General features: G+C 57.3%; 1 protein-coding gene across 5 annotated transcripts; it reads right to left on the bottom strand.

Moving 5' to 3' along the window:
• Positions 1-1,322: 1,322 nt before the first annotated feature.
• MYBPC3 (myosin binding protein C3) lies at positions 1,323-24,161 on the bottom strand. 5 transcript variants are annotated; one of them, XR_010581189.2, is made up of 33 exons: positions 24,082-24,161; positions 22,690-22,956; positions 21,938-22,051; positions 21,443-21,554; positions 21,205-21,353; positions 19,903-20,020; positions 19,331-19,379; positions 19,125-19,154; positions 18,899-18,952; positions 18,100-18,117; positions 17,684-17,847; positions 14,180-14,543; positions 13,941-14,065; positions 13,753-13,858; positions 13,490-13,656; positions 12,911-13,076; positions 11,760-11,866; positions 11,603-11,632; positions 9,716-9,855; positions 9,380-9,460; positions 8,582-8,741; positions 7,616-7,720; positions 7,317-7,505; positions 5,788-5,922; positions 4,949-5,116; positions 3,832-3,920; positions 3,469-3,664; positions 3,114-3,253; positions 2,734-2,893; positions 2,486-2,622; positions 1,987-2,173; positions 1,759-1,877; positions 1,323-1,623 (listed from the first exon to the last, which is right to left on the bottom strand). XR_010581189.2 is itself a non-coding variant. In XM_065529518.1 (33 exons), the coding sequence occupies exons 1-32, from the start codon at positions 24,104-24,106 to the stop codon at positions 1,785-1,787; spliced, it is 4,098 nt and encodes a 1,365-aa protein (XP_065385590.1). In that variant the 5' UTR covers positions 24,107-24,161; the 3' UTR covers positions 1,323-1,623; positions 1,759-1,784. The 5 variants fall into 5 exon arrangements, 2 of the variants coding, with proteins under 2 accessions (XP_065385590.1, XP_065385591.1); XR_010581188.1 differs by having other exon boundaries at positions 1,759-1,896; positions 21,443-21,541; XR_010581187.1 differs by having other exon boundaries at positions 21,443-21,541.
• Positions 24,162-25,281: the final 1,120 nt, after the last annotated feature.

Below are 25,281 nucleotides of genomic sequence, written 5' to 3'. Positions count from 1 at the left end.
CCAGAGAGGTGTGGTGACTCAGCCAGGGCCTCCCACAGGGCCCCGGACTCCTGGCCAGGAGTGTCTTCCACTGGGTAGAACTCCCAGAAGCTCCCCTAGGAGCCGCCTTCATGGAATTGTCCTGGATAAACCTGGCTGCGCTCTCAGGGAATTTCTGAGACCTGCTGGCTTCCCCCACCCAAAGGGAAACTGATGCTCGGATTTATGGGGAAGTGAGAGCAGAGTGGGGTCCTGGCCCTGACACCTTTCTGGTCCCCAGGGTCCTGGGCTGGATTGGGTTGCTGTCTCCCACTGGGGATATGAGTGTGTACCGGCTGTTGGCTTATTGATGGCTGGGACCGCAAAGCCACCTAGTGCAGCTCCACCCCAGGACAACACAGATTCTGCCTCACTCCACCCCCAAGTGGCTGTGACCGGGGCTGCTGGCACAAGGATCACGCTGAGTACCTAGGACCAGTTAAATGCGCTTTCTGCTGTCGCAGATCAGTTTCATCATCTGAAGAGTGAATGCCGCAGGGGAAGACAGGTTCCTTCTAGTGTTAATGTTTTATGAACTCAGAAACCACTCTGGGCCTGGTTTAATCATTGAGAAAACAACAGAAATATCTGCCCTCACTTTGCTGTGAAGATAATGTCCCTGGGCCTTTTTTTTTTTTTTTTTTTTTTTTCCTTGAGACAGGGTCTCACTCTGTCACCCAGGCTGAAGTGCAGTGGCGTGATCTCGGCCCACCGCAAACTCTACCTCCCGGGTTCAGGTGATTCTCGTGCCTCAGCCTTCCAAATAGCTGGGATTACAGGCACGCCACTATGCCCAGCTAATTTTTGTATTTTTAGTAGAGATGGGGTTTCACCGTGTTGGCCAGGCTGGTCTGGAACTCCTGACCTCAGGTGATCCGCCCGCCTCTGCCTCCCAAAGTGCTGGGATTACAGGTGTGAGCCACCGCACCTGGCCATCCCCTGTGCATTTTTATGAAAACAGGCACACTGCGGCCGGGCGCGGTGGCTCAAGCCTGTAATCCCAGCACTTTGGGAGGCCGAGACGGGCGGATCACGAGGTCAGGAGATCGAGACCATCCTGGCTAACACAGTGAAACCCCGTCTCTACTAAAAATACAAAAAAATTAGCCGGGCGAGGTGGCAGGCGCCTGTAGTCCCAGCTACTCGGGAGGCTGAGGCAGGAGAATGGCGTGAACCCGGGAGGCGGAGCTTGCAGTGAGCTGAGATCCGGCCACTGCACTCCAGCCTGGGTGACAGAGCGAGACTCCGTCTCAAAAAAAAAAAAAAAGAAAACAGGCACACTGAAATTGAGTGAGAAGAGTGAGTTTTCTGTGACTGCATTAATCTTTTATTGCCCAGTACACATTGGGAAGACACAGCAGGCCAGAAAGGCCTGTCCCCAGACATCCTTTCTTGAGGTCACCCTCTTACCCCAAAGATCCAGGAGCTTCCTTCAGGAGCCCTGTGGACCAGTCTGTGCAACACCCACTCAGGCCTGCCCAACAGCTGTCCTGCTGATCCCCCACTGCAGCCCAGGAGACACACTTGTCACACACACATCCAACAGCAGGGAGCGGTTTCCCCAACTTCCCTGCAGGCTCCTGGTATGGGGCTGGCATCTTGTACCTGCAACACAGGTTATCTTATGAGTGAACGGAGGCCCCCTACAGCCTCCCATTTACTGATGGCTGCCCCCCGACCAAGGGCCAGGGCTTAGCCACTGACTTGTGCCCTGGGTGTCAGGTGGTCTGGAGTACATACCTGGCCATCCCCGGGAGCCAGCCTGGTCACTGAGGCACTGCAGAAGAGGAGGCCATGTCATTGTGTCCTCCCAGCCTTCTGGAAGCTAGTACCCATCTGGTCATGACAGGGTCCTTGCCCTTGCAGTCACAGCAGGTGCTTGGCCCGGGATAACAGAGCAAAGCCCAGGGTCCCCACTGCTGCCCTGCTCTTCCCGCCTCCCAGGCCCTGGCCCCAAGGGCTCCTCACCTCGCACCTCCAGGCGGCACTCACACTGTGCCTCGCCCTGTAAGTTGGTGGCCCTGCAGACATAGATGCCTCCGTCAAACGGGCAGGGCTTTCTAATCTCCAGAGTCAACACTCCCTGCTTGCTGAACATGCGGAAGCGGGCATCCTCTCCCAGGTCCAGGCCATTCTTGAACCAGGAAATCTTGGGCTACAATTAAGGTAAAGAGAGGGAGGGAAGCCATCCAGGCTGAGAGGGAACCTGGCAGGGACCCAGGGAGACGCATTTCTGTTTATACTCGGTGGGGGGTGGTCCCACGGAGTCCCTGACTATGCCCAAGGCTGGAAACAAACATGGAACCAACAGCGAGTACCACGGCCCTGCCCAGGGAGAGAAACCCGGTCCATACACCCCAAGGTGGAGAGAAAGCAGAGGAGACAGGCTGGGGAGAGGACTGCTTGACATCCGGGCCTGTGAGCCCCGCCTCCTGGTCGGCCTGGACCAGTGCCTAAAGTTCCCTACCTTGGGGCTACCCCGGACAGCACAGCAGAGCATAGTGGTGTAGCCTGCGATGACCGAGCGGTTCACCAGGGGCTGGGTGAAGCTTGGGGCCTCAGAGAAGTCCAGGGCCTTATAGTCGGGTGGCTCATAGGTGATGCCTGTTGGTGACAGGACTTGGTACTGAGAGGGCCACACCAAACTAGGCCCCCCTCCCTGTTCCGATGGCCTCCCTGCCCCAGCCCCTGCTGGGGAGAATGAGGGTACAGCACCTGGTCTGGGGATAAAGACGGGCTCCTTGGTGGTGGCCGCTGTGTCACTGGAACCAACCATATTCTGGCTGAAGACACGGAAGTAGTAGCCATTGCCAATGATGAGCTCTGGCACCACGCAGTGGGTGCGGCGGTAATGCTCCAAGACGGTGAACCACTCCTGGGGGCGGGGAGGGAGGGGAGGCATCTCTGGGCCAGGCCTTCCCCGATGCCGAGAGCCTCTCCTGGGTGCCCTGGGCATCTCCACCCGTACTGTGGAGGGACTCAGATCAGCAGAGGGAGGGTGAGGGGCCCGTGGTGAGGACAGTGAAGGGTGGCTGCGGCCTGGGTCTGCCGGGCCTAGGCAGAGTGCACGTGGAGACCCCAGACCCCGGGCTCACCATGGTCTTCTTGTCAGCCTTCTGCACTGTGTACCCCCAGAGCTCCGTGTTGCCATCATCCTGGGGTGGCTTCCACTCCAGAGCCACATTAAGACCCCAGGCCTCAGTGACCCGGAGATCCTGGGGAGGACTTGGCTTGTCTGCGGGAGACAGACCCAGTCGGGTCACCACTCTTTCCGACAGTGAGCAGGGGGACACCGGGCTCCAGGGACTATGCCACCCCTACCAGCCAGGGCCAGGCCTGCTGGGGCACTGAACTGGAAAATGTGAGCTGTGGGTTGGGTCAGCCCTTGGACCCAGCAGCCCAGCTCAGGGATGGGAAACAAGGGGGCTCAAAGAGGCCTTGGCCACGCACCGACAACCTGCAGCACCAGGGTGGCCTTGTCCTCCATGTTCTCAATGCGCACCATCACCTGGTAAGTGCCTGAATGCGCGCGGCGAGCGGCCCGGATGAACAGGATGGTGTCTGTGGGGCTGTTGCGGACGCTCACCTCCTCGCCTGCCAGGGGCTGCCCCTCTTTGGTCCAGGTCACCTGAGGCCGGGGCTTGCCCTGAGGGGAGGAAAAGCTTAACCCTGAATGTGGATCTCTCCAAAGGCCAGCTGCCACCCCCACCTCTGGAACCTCAGATTGGGCCAGCCCTGAGACATCAGTCCACTGGATGGAAACAACACACCATAGCCTCTCTCCCCTGGAGGACAGGGAGGGGCCAGTCCCACCTGGAAAGGGATGAGGAGGTTCACAGGCTCCCTGACCTTCTTCTGAATGGTCTGACGCAGGTGCCTGGGCAGCTGGAGCCGTGGCCGTTCTGTGGATACAGAGTGGGTAGCTAAGTGAGGGCCTGCCATGGCTCTGAGGGGCGCCACAGCTCCAGCCTCCCTTGAGACAAGCCCCAGAGAGCTGCAGCTAAGAAAAAAGCCGCCTGCTGGGCCCTGCACCTCCTTTTAGCTCCTGCTGACATAGCAACTCCAGCCTGCCCAAGCCCAGCTGGCTTCCCCGAGCCTCACCACACTGCTTCAAGAGGCAGGGATCAGAGAGGGTAAGCAACTTGACTGAAGTCACACAGCTAGTAAGTCATAGGCCAGGGTGTAAACCCTATGCCCTGTGCTGTTTCCACTCGAGTTTGCTGCCTCGTTCCAGCTTTGAGAACCAATCCTTACAAAAGATGGACCCTTTGTTGGGACAAGGAACAGAGGAATGGGAAGTGGATCCCAGAGGGACCAATCTGATGACAGACATAGACAATACTTACCTGTTGGAGCTGAGACGCTCCTGGAAGAGAGCTTGGGTACTGTGGCTTTTATTTTCCCTGTTCCAGAACTAGGGGTCTGACATAGACCAAGAAAGCCTTTTCCGCACTTTTTTTTTTTTTTTGAATCATTGTCTCACTCTGTCACCCAGGCTGGAGTGCAGTAGTGTGATCTCAGCTCACTGAAGCTGCCACCTCCCGGGTCCAAGCAATTCTCCTGCCTCAGCCTCCCAAGTAGCTGGGGGACTACAGGCACCCACCACCACACCCGGCTAGTTTTTGTATTTTTAGTAGAGACGGGGTTTCACCATGTTGGCCAGGCTGGTCTCGAACTCCTGACCTCAAGTGATCTGCCTGCCTCAGCCTCTCAAAATGCTGGAATTACAGGCTTGAGCCACTGTGCCTGGCCACCCTCTCTGCACTTTTTCCCTAGGCCTAGAGCGTGGGTGATGGCTCCAACCCCTCCTGTCTCTGCCAGCGTTCTGGGCAGAGCGTTCTGGGCCTCCCCAAACGTCCCCACCTCCACCGGACACCAAGGGCCTGGGGTGTCAATGGCGGGTCTTGTGACTGCATGAAGGGGCACTCACGCAGGATCTCCTGCACCGTCACCGGCTCTGTGGTGGTAACAGGGGCTCCGGGCCCTGCCATATTGTGTGCACGCACTCGGAAGAGCAGCCGGGCCCCCGTGGGCAGGTCCTTCACCAGTATCGACGTGTGCTCTGTCAGCCCCCGCAGGGCAGCCACCCACTCTGAGCCTGGGGGTGGGGAGGGGCAGTCAAGGCCACAGACTGTGTCACCACCGACACCCCATCCCCACTGCCCACTCCTCTGATAGGAATCTCCAGGATTTAAATATGTTTTTATTTTTTAAATTTTATTTGTTTATTTATTTTTGAGATGGAGTTTCACCCTTGTCACCCAGGCTGGAGTGCAATGGCGTGATCTCGGCTCACCGCAACCTCCGCCTCCTGGGTTCAAGCGATTCTCCTGCCTCAGCCTCCCAAGTAGCTGGGATCACAGGCGCCCACCACCACACCCAGCTAATTCTGTATTTTTAGTAGAGACGAGGTTTCTCCATGTTGGTCAGGCTGGTCTTGAACTCCCGACCTCAGGTGATCCGCCCACCTCGGCCTCCCAAAGTGCTGGAATTACAGGCCTGAGCCGCCGCGCCTGGCCTTAAATATGTTTTTAAAATGTAGTTGCTGATTTCGCACTGCTCAAAGAAGTGTTATAGTCAGCTTTACTCTGCATTTGTTTTTCACTAGGCAAGCTTTTTTTGCTTCTGAAAACAGAACAGGTATTTCCCTGGATGTCCTCAACTTTAGGCAAAAGTGGGCCAAAAAAACCTGACTATGGGTGAATCTGCTCAATGGCAAGGTGAGCATGTTCTTCGTTTGGGGAGGGGGCTGGGGGTGGGGACACTCACCGCCCTCTGGGCAGTACTCCACGCTGTAGCCGTCCAGGCCTCCTGCTCCCACGCGCTCTGGGGGCCGCCACTTGAGGGAGACCGTAGTGTCCGAAACGTCCTCTACTGCCAGGTGGGTGGGTTCGCTGGGGGGACCTGGGCAGAGGAGAGGTCAGAGAGGGGTCTCAGCAAGCCTGGGGAAGCTGGAGATCCGTGGCCTAGACCCCAAACTGCCCACTGGTCACATAGGGGGCACTTCCTGTTCAGCTGGCTTTTAGCCACTTTAAGGAATATTTTGTCTCTGTTACAACACTTGTCTGTAGATTGGCTTAAAAACAAACAACAGCAGCAGCCAGGCATGGTGGCTCACACCTGTAATCCCAGCACTTTGGGAGGCCAAGGTGGGCGGATCACCTGAGGTCAGGAGTTTGAGACCAGCCTGGCCAACATGGTGAAACTCCGGCTCTACAAAAACACAAAAATTAGCTGGGCACGATGGTGGATGCCTGTAATCCCAGCTACTCAGGAGGCTGAGGTGGGAGAGTCGCTTGAACCTGGGAGGCGGAGGTTGCAGTGAACCTAGATCGCTCCAGGACTGCACTCCAGCCTGGGTGACAGAGCGAGACTCCATCAAAAGAAAAGAAAAGAGAAAGAAAGGAGAAAAGAGAAAAAACCCCTAAAACTACAGGAAAACATGGGAATTTCCTGGCACCGTATGATTAGGTGAGTTGACTAAGAACTGAACAAACCAGGAGTCAGTCCCTAAAAAGAGAGGCCTGAACCCTTCTCCCCACAGGCCCCAATTCCTGCCATCTTCCCAAGCTGTGCCCCATCCCTGGGCCCAGGGGTCCCTGGCCTGCACTTGCCACAGACAGCTGCCCCTGGACTCACCCACCCTGGTGGGAACAGGTGTCCTCCCGAGCCCTGCCACACCCTCAGCACCTGTTCTACCCACTCAGACCCCATTATACAGATGAGGAAGCTGAGGCTTCAGGGAGGGTTGACTCCAGTTGGCCTCCTGGAGACCGTGGAGCTGCCTCTGCCATCTCTGAGTCTTGGTCCAGGACTCTTTCCACAGACAGACGCCCCTGAGACCCCTCCACTAACCACAGCCCTTGCCCCATCCCATAGGTGACAAACCCTGGGTTGAAGGGTGTGGGGAACAGGGGACAATGAACATTCACTGGGCACCTGCTAGATGCCAGATGGCCTCTGCCTGCTCATCCCATCTCATCCTAACAGCTCTCTGAGGTAGGCAGTGTCATTATTCCCATTTTGTAGACATGGAAAGAGAGGCTTGAAAGTGAACTAGGGGTCGGTGTAGTGTGAGAGTCAGTTCCACCCCAACCAGCTGGGAGATCTCAGGCAGGTCGTTTAACTGCGGGGAGCCTGTTTCCTCATCTGTAAAATGCGGCTGAGTATCCCCAGTCGAGGCTGAAAGGAGACCGTGGATGTGAGTGTCTAGCGTGGCTGCCTGCGGAGCAGCTGCTATTACTGGGGGCCTTTGACTGGGGAGGGAGCGGAGGCAGGACCAGGTCAGGCAGGCTCACCGATTGGCATGAAGGGCTGGGAGGCAGGGCTGGGCCTGGACATGCCGATGGCGTTGACCGCGTAGACGCGCATCTCGTACACCACGCCCTCGATCATGCGCCGCGCTTCGTGGCTCAGCTCCTGAATCAGGTCGAAGTTCAGCCGCATCCACCGGTAGCTCTTCTTCTTCTTGCGCTCCAGGATGTAGCCTGGCTCGGGGGAGGTGGCGGCTCTGGTCTGGGACCCAGGCATCCCCACACCACCTTCCCTCGGATCTGTTCGGCGCCCTCGCACCTCCGCCTGGCCCCCTTGCACTCACCCAGGACCGGCTGCCCGCCGTCGTAGGCAGGCGGCTCCCACTGTACGGTGCAGGAGTCCTCTCCCACGTTGCTGACCTTCGGGGCCGCGGGTGCGTCTGGCACGTCTGGAGGGGGTGCGGTGGACACATCAGCCCTGCCCCGCTCGGGGCCTTGAGTAATGTTGCTCGTCCCCTTCCCACTCCAACTAACTGCCACCGGCTGCCCCCACCACCTCCAGATCCAAAATCCAAAGAGATCTTTCTAGAATGCATTTCTTTCTTCTTCTTCTTCTTCTTTTTTTTTTTTTTTTTTTTTTTAGTGATACTGAGTCTCACTGTGTTGTCCAGGCTGGGTCTCGACAGGATGCATTTCTCATCATGTCGCCAGCCCTCCATCAACACTTTAAGGCTTCACACTGCGCATATTCACCCCTGTCCTGGCTCTGATCCTCCCAACCCTACCCAGTCCTCTCCTGACACGTTTCATTCATTCTCCACACCCAAAAGACCCTTTCCCTTCCCACCCCTTTGTACACAGTTTCCTCTGCCTGGGATGCCTGGGATTCCTCTGCCTGGGATGCCTGGGATTCCTCTGCCTGGGATGCCTGGGATTCCTCTGCCTGGGATGCCTGGGATTCCTCTGCCTGGGATGCCTGGGATTCCTCTGCCTGGGATGCCCTTCCTCACCATCTTCTCAGCCTCCTAAAGGCATCCCCCCCAGGCTCTCTGGGATGGCTCTCTGCTCGGTGCTCCCATGGCACTCTGGACACGGCTCATGTACAGCCGTGTCGCAGGAAATCTGCGGGATGCAACTGCCTCCATCTCCCCCACAGCGGGGCTCCTTGTGGACAGAAAAACCTGTCCTGTTGCCACTCAGCTCAGGGAGCATGCCCGTGATGTTTGTCGAGTGGCTGAATGAGCGAACGGATGGGCCCTCCTTGGGGCTGCCCCTCTGTGTTCTCCAGCTTGGACCCTGGCCGGCCTCACCGATGACCTTGACTGTGAGGTTGACCCGGTCCTCGCCCACAGGGTTCTTCACCGTGACGGTGTAGACGCCCTCATCTTCCTTCTCTGCCCCCTCGACCGTGAAGATGCTGCGGTCCTTGGTGGTCTCCACACGGACCCGGCCCTCGGTCTCACACAGCAGCTGGGGGGATGGAGAGTTGAGGTGAGATCCAAGTCAGACCCCAGAGGCCCCTGCAGTCTCTGCAACAACCAGATGTCCCGGGGTCCATGGGGGTAACACAGCCTGTGGGAAGACTGCACCCATGTCAGCATCTAGTTCAAAATCCTCTCTGTGGCACCGACCGAGGGCAGGGGTTCAGGTTCTAGCTTTGTCAGGGGACCTGGGGCAACCACCTGTCCTCTCAGATGAGCTAGCGTGAGGACCCCTCAAGACCCCAGCCTTCAGAAGAACCAACAGTGCTGGGCAGGAAAAAGACCCCAGCAGCTACAGTGGCAGGAAACTGCCTCGGAAACTACTCTGGAGTTGAGAGGAAGCACAAGGTCAAGGTCAAGGTCAGCTCAGGTTGAAGGGAGCCAGGGAGCAGCCCAGTCATGAGGGCTTCCTCACAATAAGAGGGTGTCCACATCCTTGTGACGGCCATCAGCACACTCCACAGACCCTGCCTGAGGTGTGAGGGCCCCACAGGGACCCTGCTGGGGGCAGCAACACACCTGGCCAAGTGTGGCACCTCCATGGAGACCTCACCAAGGGCTCGACACCAAATGGGCAGAAAGTGATGGAAGACAAACGAGCCCCATCCTGACCTGAGCCTCACTCACCTTCTTGTCAAACACCCACTCGTCGCTGTCACCTGCATCCTCTGGGGCATCTGGGGCTGGTCTGGCTGGGGACTTATTCCCCTGGGAACAGGGCAGGAGGGAAGTAGGGAGCAGAGGAGCTGACTCAGCCTGGAAGCACCCCTCTGCTTCTTCTTCCACCCCCAACCCACACTGCCCATCTCGCCTGCCCCCTGGCCAGTCGAGCCTCTGCTCTCCCACGGGGTAGCCAGCAGCAGGGCGTGCACACGTGGGTGGGGTGTGCAGCAGGTCCAAGCACTTGGGTGGCTCCACACACCCACCTCACAGATGGGGAGATTGAGGAGGGACCCACCGTACCTGCGTGATGGCCTTCTGCCAGATCACGGTGGGAGCAGGGTCCCCAGAGATAGGGACGTCCAGACGTAGCTTATTTCCAGCTACAACCACAATGGTGTCTGGTATGCGGCCCGGGCAGTCCAGGTGGATCTTGGGAGGTTCTGCAGAAGAGACAATGTAGTTCAGAGAAACCGGAGAGCCGGGAGGAGCATAGGTCACTGGGGAGGGGCCACTTGAGAGCCTGGGCCCCTGTTTGTTGGTTTTTTAGATTTGTATTGAGGTATAGTTTATGCTCAGATCTGACTGAAGGCTGATGAGTTCTGACAGATGAATACACCCATGCAACCATTAACCCAACCAAGATCTAGAACATTCCCATCATCCCAGGACGTTGGCTGGGAGGCTTGTAATATTCAGGTCAGGTCACCTACCATAGCATTTTGAAAACTGGGGGAACATCAGTGTCTTGCTCCTGCCCCCCCCATACACACACACACACATACATACACACACACACACATACACACACACATACACACATACATATACATGCATACACATACATGCACACCCATACACATACATACATACATACACACACATACATGCATACACACATACACACATACATACATACACATACACACACATATACATACACACATACACATACATATACACACATACATGCATATACATACATACACACACATACACGCACACATACACGCACACATACACACATACATACATATACATACATACACATACATCCATACACATACATATACACACATACACACATATACATACACATACACATGCACACACACACACATACACATATACATACACACATACACATATACATACACATACACACATGCATACACACATACACACATACACATACACACACACGCATACATACACACATATACATACACACATACACACATATACATACACACACACATATACATACATACACATACACACACACACATACATACACACACACACACATTAAAAAGGTTCCCTGGCCAAATCAGGAATCTGCCCTCAGTTAAACAAAGCTAAACAAAGGCAAGTTTCTTTACTGATTAGATTGCTTCCGAAGAAGCAAGAGGTGGGGCAGGTGTTCGCTGCTTCCCAAACTAATTTCATCAGAGAACTCTTTTCAAGTGGGTTAACGATGTTAAATGAACCCAGTTTGGAAAGCACTCCAAGTATGCTGCAATCTGGATTATTCTCCTGAAGTTAAACTTGTGAAATGTCTGATTAAAGCTTAATCCTGGGCCGGGCGTGGTGGCTCACCCCTGTAATCCCAGCACTTTGGGAGGCCGAGGCGGGTGGATCATGTGAGGTCAGGAGTTCAAGACCAGCCTGGCCAACATGGCGATACCCCGTCTCTACTAAAAATACAAAATTAGCTGGGTGTGGCGGCATGCGCCTGTAGTCCCAGCTACTCAGGAGGCTGAGGGAGGAGAATCGCTTGAACATGGGAAGCAGAAGTTGCAGTGAGCCGAGATTGCACAATTGCACTCCAGCCTGGGCAACAAAGTGAGACTCCGTCTCAAAAAAAAAAAAAAAAAAAAAGAAGAAGAAAAGATGTAATAATAAAAGTCACACCTGTGACAGCACTTGACAGCTCTGACACATCATGTCACCTCATCTTTATAACTACCCTATGGGGGCGGCACTATCAGGGTTCCCATTTTAGAGAAGAGGAAACTGAGGCTCACAGAGATTATAATTGACCTGTGGTCATGAGTGGCAAAGCTGGAGCTGGGCCCCAGGACCCCCACTTTTGATCCTTGCTCTTCCCTCTGTGAGTGGAGGGGAGGCCTGCGTGGGTGGGTTGCGGAAAGTGAGCAGAACCAAGACTCGGGGGGCCCCGAGACTCACCCTGCCTGGGTACGAAGTCAATCTTGACCTCTGCAAGAGAAGGAAGGGCAAGTGGCATGGGGGCAAAGACAGGGCCCAGTGACAGGGGCTCCTGGCCCCAGTGACAGGGGCTCCTGGCCCCACTGCCCCCACCCACCCTACCCTGGAGCAGGCTCACCCATGAAGTGGAGCTTGGCTGACAGGTTGCAGGCGAAGCCCTCGGGCACAAAGCTGTAGTCAGCCTCGTCGGCAGGTGTGACGTCGTCAATGGTCAGTTTGTGGACCCTGCAGGGAAGCACAGGCTTAGGGGACCCCACTGGGCCACACACCCCTGGCCTCACCAGATACCCCAGCCAGGGTCCCCAGGAGGCCCTCACCTCGTCCTGGCTTGTTGGTATTCTGATTTTTAAAAATGCCTTTTTTTTTCTATCTTATATAATTTTCCAGCTCTCCCATGTGCTTTTAGAGGTAGGCAGTGTAAAAGTGATTTCCACATCAAAGCATCCCCTTGGCTGGGCCCTTGGAGACTGGGCAGGGGTTGGGTGTCATTAATCTCTGTGAACTTGGGCCCAGCACGGCCAGCCCAGTTGCTCCCGGGATGAGCAAGAGGGCGGGAGAGGCAGCGAGGGCCTCTGGCCAGAGCCGGCCTCCTTGGTGGCCTCCTGCCCTGCCCTGGTCACAAGCTGGGGGAGGGCGCCAGGGAGCTCTCAACCCTGTCTGTGTCTCTCCCTGCTGCCTCTTTGTCTCTGTCCCTCATTCTTCTCTGTCTCTGACGAACTCTCCTCTGTGTGTGCCTCCCTGTGCATATCTTTCTGTCTCTATAAAACTATTTCTGGCCGGGCGCGGTGGCTCAAGCCTGTAATCCCAGCACTTTGGGAGGCCGAGACGGGCGGATCACTAGGTCAGGAGATCGAGACCATCCTGGCTAACACGGTGAAACCCCGTCTCTACTAAAAAATACAAAAAACTAGCCGGGCGAGGTGGCGGGCGCCTGTAGTCCCAGCTACTCAGGAGGCTGAGACAGGAGAATGGCCCGAACCCGGGAGGCGGAGCTTGCAGTGAGCTGAGATCCGGCCACTGCACTCCAGCCTGGGCGACAGAGCGAGACTCCGTCTCAAAAAAAAAAAAAACTATTTCTGTCTTTCTGTCTCTGTCTTTTTGGGTCTGTTTCTCCCTCTCTGTGGGTCTCTGTCTCAGTCTCCGTCCTGTCTGTGCATCTGCCTCTCTGTTCACCTGTCTTTATCTCTCTTTCTCTCTGTTTCTTCCTGTCTTTGTCTCTGTCTCCATCTCAGTCTCCACCTGTCCCATCCGCCTGCCCTGCACACTCACCGCCCGATGTGGGACACCTTTATGCGGCTGTCGGGCACCAGCTCCTTCCCGTTCTTCAGCCACACGCCCCGCACATTCTCATCTGAGACTTCACACTTGAACACCGCCTGGTCCTTCGCGCCCACCGTCAGGTCTGCGATGCTCTGGTACACCTCCAGCTTCTTTTCTGCAGGGCAGGGCTGAGCCATTGAGCTCGGGAGGGTGTGTGGGTGTGGCGTGAGTCCCTGTGGAGGGCGTGTAGGCTCCTGGGCTCTGGTGCACATGTGTCTGGGTGCATGTGTGCATGTGAAAACGTGTGTGCCTGTGTGTGCCATGTTTGCCTATGACGGTGCAGTGCACATAAGGAACCTCAAGTGTTTGAGGGGTGGTGACGCTCACCAGGCCTGTCTGAGCCTCTCAGTACCCTCTGGAGTGGTCACTTCAGCATCATCATTTTAGAGATGAGAAGGGTGAGGTTTAGGCTGTTAAAGGCCCAAGGTCACAGGGGCCTTGAGCCCAGGTTTGCCTGCTCCCCTACAGGGTGGGGTGGGGGCTGGGAGGCCCAAGCCTTGAAGCCTCACGTGCCCCAGCCTGGCTCACCCTGCACGATGAGCTCAGCCAGCGCCTGGCCCCCACTGGTGCGCAGTGCGTAGTGCCCCATGTCCTCCAGCGTGGCCTCGTTGATGATCAGGCGGTGTCTCCGCCCGTCCTTCTTGAACCGATATTTGAAGGTCTCCTCCCGGGTCAGCTCCACCCCGTCCTTCAGCCTAGCCGGGTGGGTGGGTGGCAAGTGCTGTGGCCTCTTCTGCACAGATGCCCCCGATGCTCAGCCCTGCCCCATGCCCCATGCTTCTGGAACTCACCATTTGACTTGCGCCCCCTCCTCCGATACTTCACACTCAAACTCCACCCGCTGTCCCACCATCACCAGCTGGTCCTCCAAGGGGCGTGTGATGAGCACGGGGGGCTCTGTCCAGGCAGGGTGAGCATGAGGGTGGCTCCTGAGGCCATCTCCTCCCCAGGTTCCCACGGCCTCAGGCCCCAGGCCCACCTTTGACAAAGAGCTCCGTGCTGCACTTCTCGCCACCCACCACGCACTGGTAGGCTGCGTCGTCTGCCAGTGAGCACTGGCTGATGGTCAGGGTACGCTTGGCACCAATGGACTCAAAGATGTACCTGGGTGGGAGCCACAGGGAAGTGGCAGGAAAGTCGCGGACACACCTCCGGGCCCAGCGCACCCCATGAAAACCCCTGTGCCCCCCACCCCAGGCCATCCAGAGGGGAACTTACTTGCTGTGGAACAGAAGGGGCCATTGGAGTGTTCCCGACGGGAGGAAGTGAGCCCGAGACAAAAGGAGAGAGGGAGAGGACCGGCAGGAACAAGAGGAGGGGAAATTAGGCCCAGAGAGATGGGGCTGAGAGCCACAGTGAGTCAGAGACACGCATGTGGAGAGGGACAGGAGGCAAGGCTGTGGGGGTCCCCACCTCCACCTGAGGCCCCCTCCCCACCCCAGGCCGCACCTGCCACTCATCTGGATCTCCTGGCCATTCTTGAGCCATTTGACTTCAGCGTCAGGGTCGGCCAGTTCCACGGTCAGCCGGATTTTGTGGCCTTTGCTCACCTGGTAGGCCGGCTCCAGCTTCTTCTGAAAGGCTGAGCACCACCCCTCAGCCCCGGCCAACCCACCCCCACCGCCCACACCCTGCTCCCCCAGGCCAGGCTACTGTGGCTGGGGCTGGGGCCCAGGTCCTCCCCCAATCCCCTCTGTGCCGCCCCGCCTCCACTTCGCTCTCTGTGCCTCTCTTTCTTTTTGTGTGTTTGTTTTCTGAGACAGAGTCTCACTCTGTCAGCCAGGCTGGAGTGTAGTGGCGCCAACTCAGCTCACTGCAACCTCCGCCTCCCAGGTTCAAGTGAGTCTCCTGCCTCAGCCTCCCGAGTAGCTGGGATTACAGGCGTGTGACACCATGCCCAGCTAATTTTTGTATTTTTAGTAGAGACGGGGTTTTACCATGTTGGCCAGACTGCTCTTGAAATCCTGACCTCAGGTGATGCGCCCACCTCGGCCTCCCAAAGTGCTGGGATTACAGGCGTAGTGTCTCTATGTATTTGTGTCTATGTGTCTATCCACCTCCTTGTCTCTGTCTCTCTGACCTTGTCCTTCTGTCTTCCTTGGGGAGGAAGGCTCAGCTCAGGAATGGGGTTAGGGGCTTCCAGAAAGACAGAAGCTTGTCAGGAGAACTGGGGCTGGGACAGATGTGCCTTCTTTTCTCTCAGCAACCCCTGAGTTTTGTATTCTTCCCAGGAGCTCCCACCTAGCGGCCCTCTGTGCCCAGCGCTGTCACTCCCATCTCAGCCCCTGGGGCCAGTGCGGTGATCCCCGTGCTGCTGCAGTGGGGGAAACAGGGCTCAGAGAGGTGACTGGCCCATGCCACCAGCCCGGCAGGTGTGTGGCAGAGCTGCGTCTGGCCCTGCCCCGCGACAATGCCTCCTCTTGCGGCCGTGTTTGTAAAAGCCCGTGTTGTTGCTGCTGAGCCCAGGGAGGAAGTGGGGGCTCCATCCACGGAGCAGAGAAGGACCTCTGAGTCCTCAAATACTCTGGCTGGGCCTGGAGTCAGCTGCGGAGGGGCAGAGATCTACTGCTGGGTGCTCTGTGACCTTGGGCTAGTTCCTTAATCCCTCTGTGCCTCGGTTTCCTCCTTAGTAACATGGGAATGGTAACAGTCCTTTCATCATAGTATTGTTTTGAGAATTAAATGAGACAATTACATAAAGCACCTAGTCCCTGGCTTAGGAAGGAATTCGCTCTTTTTTTTTTTTTTTGAGATGGAGTCTCATTCTGTCACACAGGTTGGAGTACAATGGCACAATCCTGGCTCACTACAACCTCTGCCTCCCAGGTTCAAGCGATTCTCCTGCCTCAGCCTCCGGAGTAGCTGGGATTACAGGCACCTGCCACCATGCCCAGCTAATTTTGTATTTTTAGTAGAGACAGTGTTTCACCATGTTGGTGAGGCTGGCCTCGAACTCCTAACTTCAGGTGATCCACCCACCTCAGCCTCCCAAAGTGCTGGGATTACAGGCGTGAGCCGCCGTGCCCGGCCAGCAATTTGCTCTTTTTACTATTGTTGCCCTTCCTGGAAGACACCCCTACCCTCGGAGGTCCTGGTCTGCCTTGCCGGCCTCCATCTGTTCCTCCCGGGGCACCTGCAGTCCTTTGCTTGGTGTCCTCTGGGATCAGCAGTTCAGGGGTTAACCCAGAGGAACACTGGTGGCATCCAGGGGATCCCTGACTTCAATGAGGCCACAGTGCAGGTAAGGGCCAGGCCACCTAGTGATGGGGTGATAGGGAACCCAGTGAGGCTGAGACACAGGAAGGCAGAACGGAGGGCTAGGGGGCCTGGGGAAAGTTAGCAAGGAGGGACTAACCAACTCCTCTCCCTGTCCCCACGATCGTGTGTGTTTTGTGTGTGTGCTTTGGGAGGGGCTTGTCTCCCATACCCTGCATGGAAGCTGACCCCTCCATTCCGTCGGTGTTTATAGAGCGCTCGAGGTGTGTGCCAGGCCCTGTGCTAGACTCAGACACGGTGGGGAGCAGGCATGTGAGACTCCTGTTTTGCCGGTTCACACCCGCCCTTGTCAACCCCTCAGTGGAGAAGAGCTAGCCTGGGCTCTCCTCCTTCCACCTGGCTGGGGGTGAGGGGAGCTAACCTGAGCCCTCCTGCTTTGTTTGCCTGTGAGGAAGATTAACCAGGCTCTTCTCTTTGCCTGCGTGTGGCTCTCCAGGCTTAGCGGGTCTCTTCCCTTTTCTTTCGGGTGTGGAGAGGGTTAACTGGGCTTCATTTCTTTTCAGAAGAGGGTAGAGAAAGAAAGGGTAGGCCGGGTGCGGTGGCTCAAGCCTGTAATCCCAGCACTTTGGGAGGCCAAGACGGGTGGATCACGAGGTCAGGAGATCGAGACCATCCTGGCTAACACGGTGAAACCCCATCTCTACTAAAAAGTACAAAAAACTAGCCGGGCGAGGTGGCGGGCGCCTGTAGTCCCAGCTACTCGGGAGGCTGAGGCAGGAGAATGGCACAAACCTGGGAGGCGGAGCTTGCAGTGAGCTGAGATCCGGCCACTGCACTCCAGCCTGGGCAACAGAGGGAGACTCCATCTCAAAAAAAAAAAAAAGGGTAGCCTGATTTTTCCTTGGTGAGGAGGGTTAACCTGAGTTCTGTCCTCTTCCTTGTGGCTGCCCTGGCCTAACCTTTGTTCTTCTCTTCTGTCTCTGTGGAAAGGGGCTAACCTGGGCATTCTTGACTTTTTCTACACAAGGAGGGGTTAACCTGGACTCTTCTTTCCTGTGAGTCTCTGTGCTAAGCTGGACTCTGCTCTTTCCATGTATGTGGATGGGGTGGTGGGCTAACCTGTGCCCTCTCCTCTCCTGTGTAGGGAAGGGAAGGGCTAGCCTGTGCCCTCTCCTCTCCCCGTGGGAAAGGGCTAACCTGTGCCCTCTCTCCTCTCCTGTGTAGGGAAGGGAAGGGCTAGCCTGTGCCCTCTCCTCTCCCCGTGGGAAAGGGCTAACCTGTGCCCTCTCTCCTCTCCTGTGTAGGGAAGGGAAGGGCTAGCCTGTGCCCTCTCCTCTCCCCTCTGGGGAAGGGCTAACCTGTGCCCTCTCCTCTCCCATCTGGGGAAGGGCTAACCTGTGCCCTCTCCTCTCCTGTGTAGGGAAGGGCTAGCCTGTGCCCTCTCCTCTCCCCTCAGGGGAAGGGCTAACCTGTGCCCTCTCCTCTCCCCTCTGGGGAAGGGCTAACCTGTGCTCTTCTTCTCATCGCGCCTCATGCCCTTGAGCCTCTTCAGCATGCCGCGCAGGTCGGTGACGCCGTACTGGAAGGCGATGCGCTCGTACTCGGATGGGGGTGCCTGCCGTAGGATCTCCCACACGTCCTCCTCTGCTGGTGCCTCCAGCTTTGAGTCCCTGTGTCCCGCAGTCCAGGCTGTGGCTGGGGGCAAGACTGCAGCCCCCTGGGCGGGGCTTCCTGGACCCAGGACCAAGGAGCTATAGCCACCCCTGTCCCTCTGCCCCTACCCTTCTGGTGGGGCAGCTGGAGGTGGTCTGGGTCCCAGGCCAGGTCTGGGGGCCAAGGGAGCTTAAGTGGGGCTGGAGATTTGGAGGAGTTCCCGGCAGAATTAAGGGTGATGAGGGTGCTGTGCTATGATGGGCACTCACCTTGGGGTCCGGAAACTGCTGCTCCGGGGGCAGGGGGAGGGCAGAAAGGGTAGGAGACACATGAGAGGTGTGGCCGCCTTCCCTCAAAGACCCAGACCCCACCCATGGGCCTTTACCTCCTCCCTATTCTCCACACTTGCACTCCTTGTGTTGTGGGGCACCCACGCTGCTCCGGAGGCTCTGGCGGGATCTCCTGTGTGCATTACTTTTTCTTATCCCTCCTAAGCTCTGACAGATAGGTGGGTGGCAGGAGAAGCCCAAGGCACAGAGACTTACCCCTGTCCATGGGAAGCCACACCCTGCTCTGAGTCTCTCACCACAGCCTCTCAGGGAGGGGACGGGATCCCCTCTGCACCCACTAGCGCCCGGCTGCCCCCAAACACCCAGACCCCATTTCTTACTCTCTGGGCCACAGCAGCAGCAGCCATAATGGAGGGGCCGGGGGAGAGGGAGAGAGAGGGCAGAGAGAACGTAAGCCAGTTGGGCCGGCCTGGTAGACCCTGCAGCTCTGGGGACCCTCTCTCTGTTGCTTCTGGGTCCCCGGAGTTTACGGAGGGAGTTCTGCAGCCCTAAGTGTGGAGTGGCCGTGGGGGACACTGTGAGGATGCCTGTTCACGGGACATAATGTCTGCAGAGCCCTTTAACTCCTTCCACACCGGGACCATCCCCTCGACAGACAAGGAAACCAGCTCAGAGAGGTGCAGTGTTGTGCTCAGCGTCACACAGCTGGCAAACCACAGTGCTGGGATTTGGAGCCAGGCCTCACCAGCTGCCCCAGGAACTGCCACCCAGGACTCACCTCTTCTTCAGCAGTGAGCTGAAGTCCAGAATCCCAGCATCCTCGTGGCTGTCACTATGGAGAGGGACCCCCAGTGAGGCTGCAGTGAGGGACTGGAAGGGGATTAGGAGCAGGACAGGGAGTGGAGTGGGGAGGGAGAACGTGACGCTGGCCAGACTGGGCTCCCGCCCATCTCAGACCCCTGGAGGTCTGTGGATGGTGCAGATAGGGCCTGGGGCAGGGGTACCTGATCCGCCGACCACCTCCAGCCAGGCTCCTGTGGGGGTTAGACTCAGTATCCTCACCTGCCCGGGAAGCTTGCTGTCCCCCACAGCCCCCACTGACTTCAGCTCCACCCCACACATCATCCCCAGCCCTGACCCCCAGTCCAGACCCTGAAGGGCCTCAGACTCCAGCACTGGCCTCCCCCAGGTCCTGAGGATGGTCACTCACGTGCGGCGGAAGGATGATAGGAGGTCCAGGTCTCCGGTGCCCACGGCCTCTGGGTTCAAAGGGTGGAGAGATGGGGGAAGGGGCTTCAGAGGGGGGTCGTTTGAGAAGCCCTGCCCTGGGGGTGGCCTCTGGGTATTCACAGATTTGGCCATTCATGACCCTGTGAAGCTGGGCATCTGCCCCAGGACCTCACCTTCCCAGCCTTTCCCAGGGTCAAGGTACCAGGGAGGCGGGACGGTTTATTGTCCCCAATTCCCACCCATCTTTCAACTCACCTTCACCCATGGACCAAACATTCAGACAGTGCCAGGCCGTGGGCCAGGAGCCGTGACACTAAGATGATAAAACAGAGTCCCACCCAGATGAGACCCGGACTCAGCCCTAATTAGGTCCCCACGCCTACTCTGCAAGCCTCTGGATTTCTCTCACACACTGTGTGTGCAGCACTGGGCACGTGGCCAGCACTCGTGCCTGGACGGGACGAGGCATCCTCCTTAGTGTTGGGAAACGGAGGCAGGGGACCAGGACCCATGGGGAGCCCGAGCCCAGGACAGTCACGAGGGCCCCCTCACCATGGACAGTGAGATTGAAGTTGGAGCAGTCAAATTTGTCCTTGGTGGACACCTCGCAGCGGTAGCCGCCAGTGAAGGCAGGCTGGGCATCGGTGATGTGCAGCTCGAACAGATAGACCTGTGTGCATGGAGGGACAGGGCGTCAGGGGACACCAGGGGTCGGGAGACAAGGCTCTGCACCGTTGAAGGAGACTGGGAGTGGCTTGTGCCTGTAATCCAGCACTTTGGGAGGCTGAGGCGGGCGGATCACATGAGACCAGGAGCTCCAGACCAGCCTGGCCAACGTGGTGAAATTCCATCTCTACTAAAAATAAAATTAGCCAAGTATGGTGGTGTGCACCTCTAGTTTCAGCTACTCGGGAGGTTGAGGTGGGAGAATCGCTTGAACATGGTAGTGGAGAGCCACTGCACTCCAGCCCGAGCGACAGAGGGAGACCCTATCTCAACTAATATTAAAAAAAAAAAAGGAGGCTGGGAGTGACAAATGCTCATCAACCTTCTCACCCTCGGGTTTAGTTAACCCATATAGTTTTTGTATAGAGAAAGGGGACTATCTCAAAACCCATGACTGCCATCTGCTGGCACATGGTTGTGGTGAACTACAGTGCTTTTGTGCAATGCACAGCCCGGCACATGTTGGCCCTCTCCTGCTACAGGCCCCGTCTCCTGGCCCAGGACTGTGGAAGGTTGGGAAAAGCAGAGGCTTGGAGTGAACACACAAGGAGACTTAAGTCTTAAGGTTCTGGTGGACAGGGTGGAAAAACACAAAACACAAAAAACCAAGGCTTAAGGTTCTAGGCCTATGTCTAGGTGACCTTGGAGCAACCACTTAACCTCTCAAGCGTTGGTTTCCGCGTCAGTATAATGAGGAATTGTTCTGGTCAATCCCTGAGCGTCCCTTGAGCCCTGAGCCCTGATACCCATCCAGGGGCTTTACAACCCCACTAGCTGGTGCCCCATGCTTCACGGTGTCCTCCAGACTTCCTGACCACCGTGCCCCCGCCCCCTCCCCCCGCCGATTCCACCAAGCCTTATTAGGTGCTCCCTTGAGGCGATCATGTCCTTCAAGTCTCCCATGTCCCCCACAGCACTCCCATGCGTCTCATCGCGCTCCCTGGCCCCCAGGCCTCCAGGATCTCCCTGTGGGCCCCTGGACCCCTCCACCTGCCTCCCAGATTCCCCACGCCCCCTGCTTGCAGCTCGTGTGTGCCTCAGGTCTCATGGTGCCCTCTGTGTGCCTTGTGCCTTCCAGGATTCTCCATGTCCCCTCTCTCCGTGTCTCCACGACCCCGGCGGACCCACCTTGCTGGCACGGTCGTAGCTGTCATGCAGCTGCAGGTGCTGGCCCACCTTGCTGCTCAGGTCCACCCATTTGCCCTTGAACCACTTGACCACAGGCGGCTTCAGGAGGCTGGCGCCGGCCACACGGGCTGAGAAGGTGATGCTGCCACCTGCAAGGGCAGGGCGACAGGCCCAGCTTGGGGAGTGTCCTGCTGCCCCCCTTCTCACCCCAGTGCTGGGCACAGCAGCTCACACTCACCCACAGTCACCTCGCCATCCTGTGGCCGCATCACGAAGAGGCCAATGGGGTCATCAGGGGCTCCAGGGGTAGGGTCGTTGCGAGCTGCTGAGCTTGACCCTGTGAGCAAAGGCTTTTTTTTTTTTTTTTTTGAGATGGAGTCTTGCTCTGTCGCCCAGGCTGAAGTGCAGTGGCGTGATCTTGGCTCATCGCAAGCTCTGCCTTCTGGGTTCATGCCATTCTCCTGCCTCAGCCTCCCGAGTAGCTGGGACTACAGGCGCCCGCCACCACCCCGGCTAATTTTTTTTTTTTTGTATTTTTAGTAGAGACGGGGTTTCACCGTGTTAGCCAGGATGGTCTCGATTCCCTGACCTTGTGATCTGCCCACCTCGGCCTCCCAAAGTACTGGGGATTATAGGCCTGAGCCACGGCGCCCGGCCAACCAAAGGCTTTTGAGACCTGCCCTGGACACCCTCTACCCACGGATCCTGCCCCTCCCTGCCCAGCCCCTCTCACCTTCGGGACTTGGGGCACTTTCTCCCAGCTCAGCGGCTGGGGCCAGGGTTTCTCCAGGGGTTCCAGTGGCCTCAGCAGGGGCAGGGGCAGGGGCCAGGACGGGCTCTGCCTTCTCTGGAGAGGATCAGATAGGAGTCGTGGTACAGTCACTAACCAGAGACCCCTCCACCCTCTCTCTCCTGAGCGTCGGACCCATGAGCCCACTGTGGATGAGGAAAGTCTGCCATGGCTGTCCTCCCGCTGCCTGGGCCCCTCAGAGGCAGCTCATGCTCAGCTGGAGAGCCACCCTGCCTCTCACATTCTCCTCCCTGTCCCAGGTCATCAGTTCCCACATCCTCTGCACCTGCCCTGAACAGTTCCAGGTCCAACCCTGCTCTGCCCCAGCCTTAGAGCAGCCCCACAGGCTGGGCTGCACTCCCCTCATCCACACCTCCTGGGACTTCGCTGCCAGCACACAAGGTGCCCTCTGCGCAGGGTCATCTCCCCAGGGAGGTCTGCAGGGGGAGACTGGGGTTGTGTCTTGTTCATCTCTCCCACCTACCCCATGGCTGGAACAGGCCAGGATGGCACCTGGGGTACTCAGAGAGGTCATGTAAAGAAAGGGGGGAAAGGGGGTTCCTGGCGGGGGACACAGCCACAGCAAAGGCAAGGAAGTGTGAAAGTACCTCCTGTTCCCTGGATGGATAGAGAGGTGCTGGGCTGTCCCTCCCCCCAGGAGCCTGAACCTCAGGGAAGCCTGACCAGAATCTTACCTGCCTCTGTGACCTTGAGGTCGAACTTGACCTTGGAGGAGCCAGCAATGACTGCGTAGGAGCCCTGGTCCGCAGGGCCCACCTCCCGCACTGTCAGTGTATGCCTTGTGCCCTCTGTGGCCAGGCCATACTTGCTGCTGGCTCCGATGTCACTGCCTCCGCGCTGCCAGCGCACCTTCACTCCTGCCCGCTCTGTCTCCACCTCAAACACGGCAGGGCTGCCTGCGGCCACTTCCACTGACCGTGGCTTCTTGCTGAAAGCTGAGACTGTAGGGCCAGGTGGAGGCTACAGCGGCCCCTGGTTGGAGCGTGCACCCCACCCCTGCAGCCCCTCTTAGTAAATACTGTGCTAGCACTTTCCACGCATCCCCTCGTGTAATACTCCACCAGTTCTCCTAGGTAGTTGCAGTTATTCTGTTCATTTCTCAGAGGACACTGAGGCTCAGAGAAGCTAAGCAGCTCCTCCAAGATCACACAGCTAGTAGCCGGAAGAGCCAGGGCTGTGGTCCTGACCTCCACGCAAGACTTTTGCTGCATGTGTCCCCTGGATACTCCACTTTCCCTGCTTGGAGACACCCGTGATGGACTCGGCTTCCCTTCCCCCCACCATCTGGGGCCCTTGGCAGGGGGCGGGGAATTCTGCCTGCTTGGAATGTGGCCAAATTTGTCCTCCAAGGACCTCAGGCTGAGAATCAGCAACTGAGATAAAGCTGGCCTAGGAGGGCGTTGGGGGATGGGGACCTGGATCTCTGCCCTGGACAACCTTGGTAAGGGCATAGCCCAGGCCCAGGACCCTGGGCTGTGATTTTCCCTGCCCTTGGCCTGGGTTCTGGGGCTCCCGACTGTCTTCTCTCAGAGAAGGAGGGGCTGTGTCACCCTCAACATGGGGGCCACACCATATAGGCTCATGAAGCAGATAATGTCACAGCCAGGAGGAACCAACCCAATGCCGCCACTACCCCCAGCGCCCCAGGTTGGGAGACTGAGACCCAGAGTGGGTAGAGGCTGGTCCGAAGGCATGCCGTGAGCCTGGCTCAGCTCCACACTAAACACGGGCTCTGTCTGCGGGCAACCTTGCTGTGGAAGGCGAGGGAAATGGGACAGGGAAGGGGTCCTTTGCGTTCTCAGAATGGGTTGACCCCGGGTGCTTCCTGTCTCGGCTGCGTCCTCTGTCTGTGTCCCTGACCTTGGGTTTACCTTCACCTCTCGTCAGAGGGATAGGAAAAAGAAACCGAGAATCAAAAAGGACTCCCGAGGACTGGCTGCCCCTGTCCTGGGGCTCAGAGGCCACGTCCTCATCAGCCCCCTCAAGAACTCCCTCCTAGCCCTGCTCCCCAATTGTGGACACCCCCCTGCTCCCCCACTTAGACCCAACCCTAGTCCTAAAGCTACCTGGCTTCTTCCCCGGCTCAGGCATCCTGAGAGACGTCACACCAGGCACCAAGCAGGCACAGGTCACCCAAAGAGGGACTGAGTGGGGTCTTGTCCTTCCCACTATATATGGGGACCTCCCCCCTCCCCAGGCTCTGCTTATCTGCCTCCTGTCCAGCCACCTGCTAAATATAGATGGATTCCAGAGAGCTGAGGTCTCTCCAGGGAGAAGGTAGGGCCACATTGTCCCTGGCTGGCTCCTGTCCCTTCCCCTCCACCCCCCTCAGCACAATTCTGCCTCCCCAACCCTTGGCGAGTCTCAGGGGTACCCCCAAGCCCTGTGTGTGTCCCTCTTACAGCAAATTGTACGGTGGGAGCATGCTGGGCCCATAACCCTAAGGCTAACGGGTCAAGAGCATCCTTGCGGGCAGTTCAGGCGGTGGTCATGTCCACAGACCCTGGGGCCAGGGTGACTCTGAGTCCTGGCACTGCCATCTCTTTAATCTCAAAGCACCTGGTTTCCTCATCTGTAAAGCAGGGCAGGTGATAGCAGCACCCACTGCACAGGATTGTCACACGTATGAGGTTGGTTTATAATTTTTAAAATGTTAGGCCGGGTGTGATGGCTCATCTGTAATCCCAGCACTTTGGGAGGCTGAGGCGGGCAGATTATTTGAGGTCAGGAGTTTGAGACCAGCCTGGGCAACATGGCAAACCCCACCTCTACTAAAAAAATAAAGAATAAAAGAAATACACACAAATTAGCCAGGTGTGGTGGTGTGGACCTGTAGTATCAGCTACCCAGGAGGCTGAGGGGGGAGGATTGCTTGAGTCCAAGGAGTTCAGGGTTGCAGTGAGCCAAAATCGCACCACTGCACTGCAGCCTGGGTGACAGAGTGAGACGCCGTCTCAAAAAATAATAATAAAATAAAAATGGGCTGGGCGAAATGGCTCACGCCTGTAATCCCAGCACTTTGGGGAGGCCGAGGCAGGCAGATCACTTGAGCTCAGGAGTTCGAGACCAGCCTGGGCAACATGATGAAACCCCATCTCTACAAAAAATACAAAAATCAGTCAGGCATGTGACGCACACCTGTCGTCCCAGCTACTGGGGAGGCTGAGGCCGGAGAATCGCTTGAGCCCAGGGGGTCAGTGCTGCAGTGAGCCGTGTTCGTGCCACTGCACTCCAGCCTGGGCAACAAAGACAGACCCTGTCTCAAA

The sequence above is a fragment of the Macaca fascicularis genome, chromosome 14 (assembly GCF_037993035.2).
Source record: "Macaca fascicularis isolate 582-1 chromosome 14, T2T-MFA8v1.1".
Classification (NCBI taxonomy): domain Eukaryota; kingdom Metazoa; phylum Chordata; class Mammalia; order Primates; family Cercopithecidae; genus Macaca; species Macaca fascicularis.
Note: the sequence above shows the minus strand (reverse complement) of the source record. Positions and strands in the feature narration are given on the sequence as shown.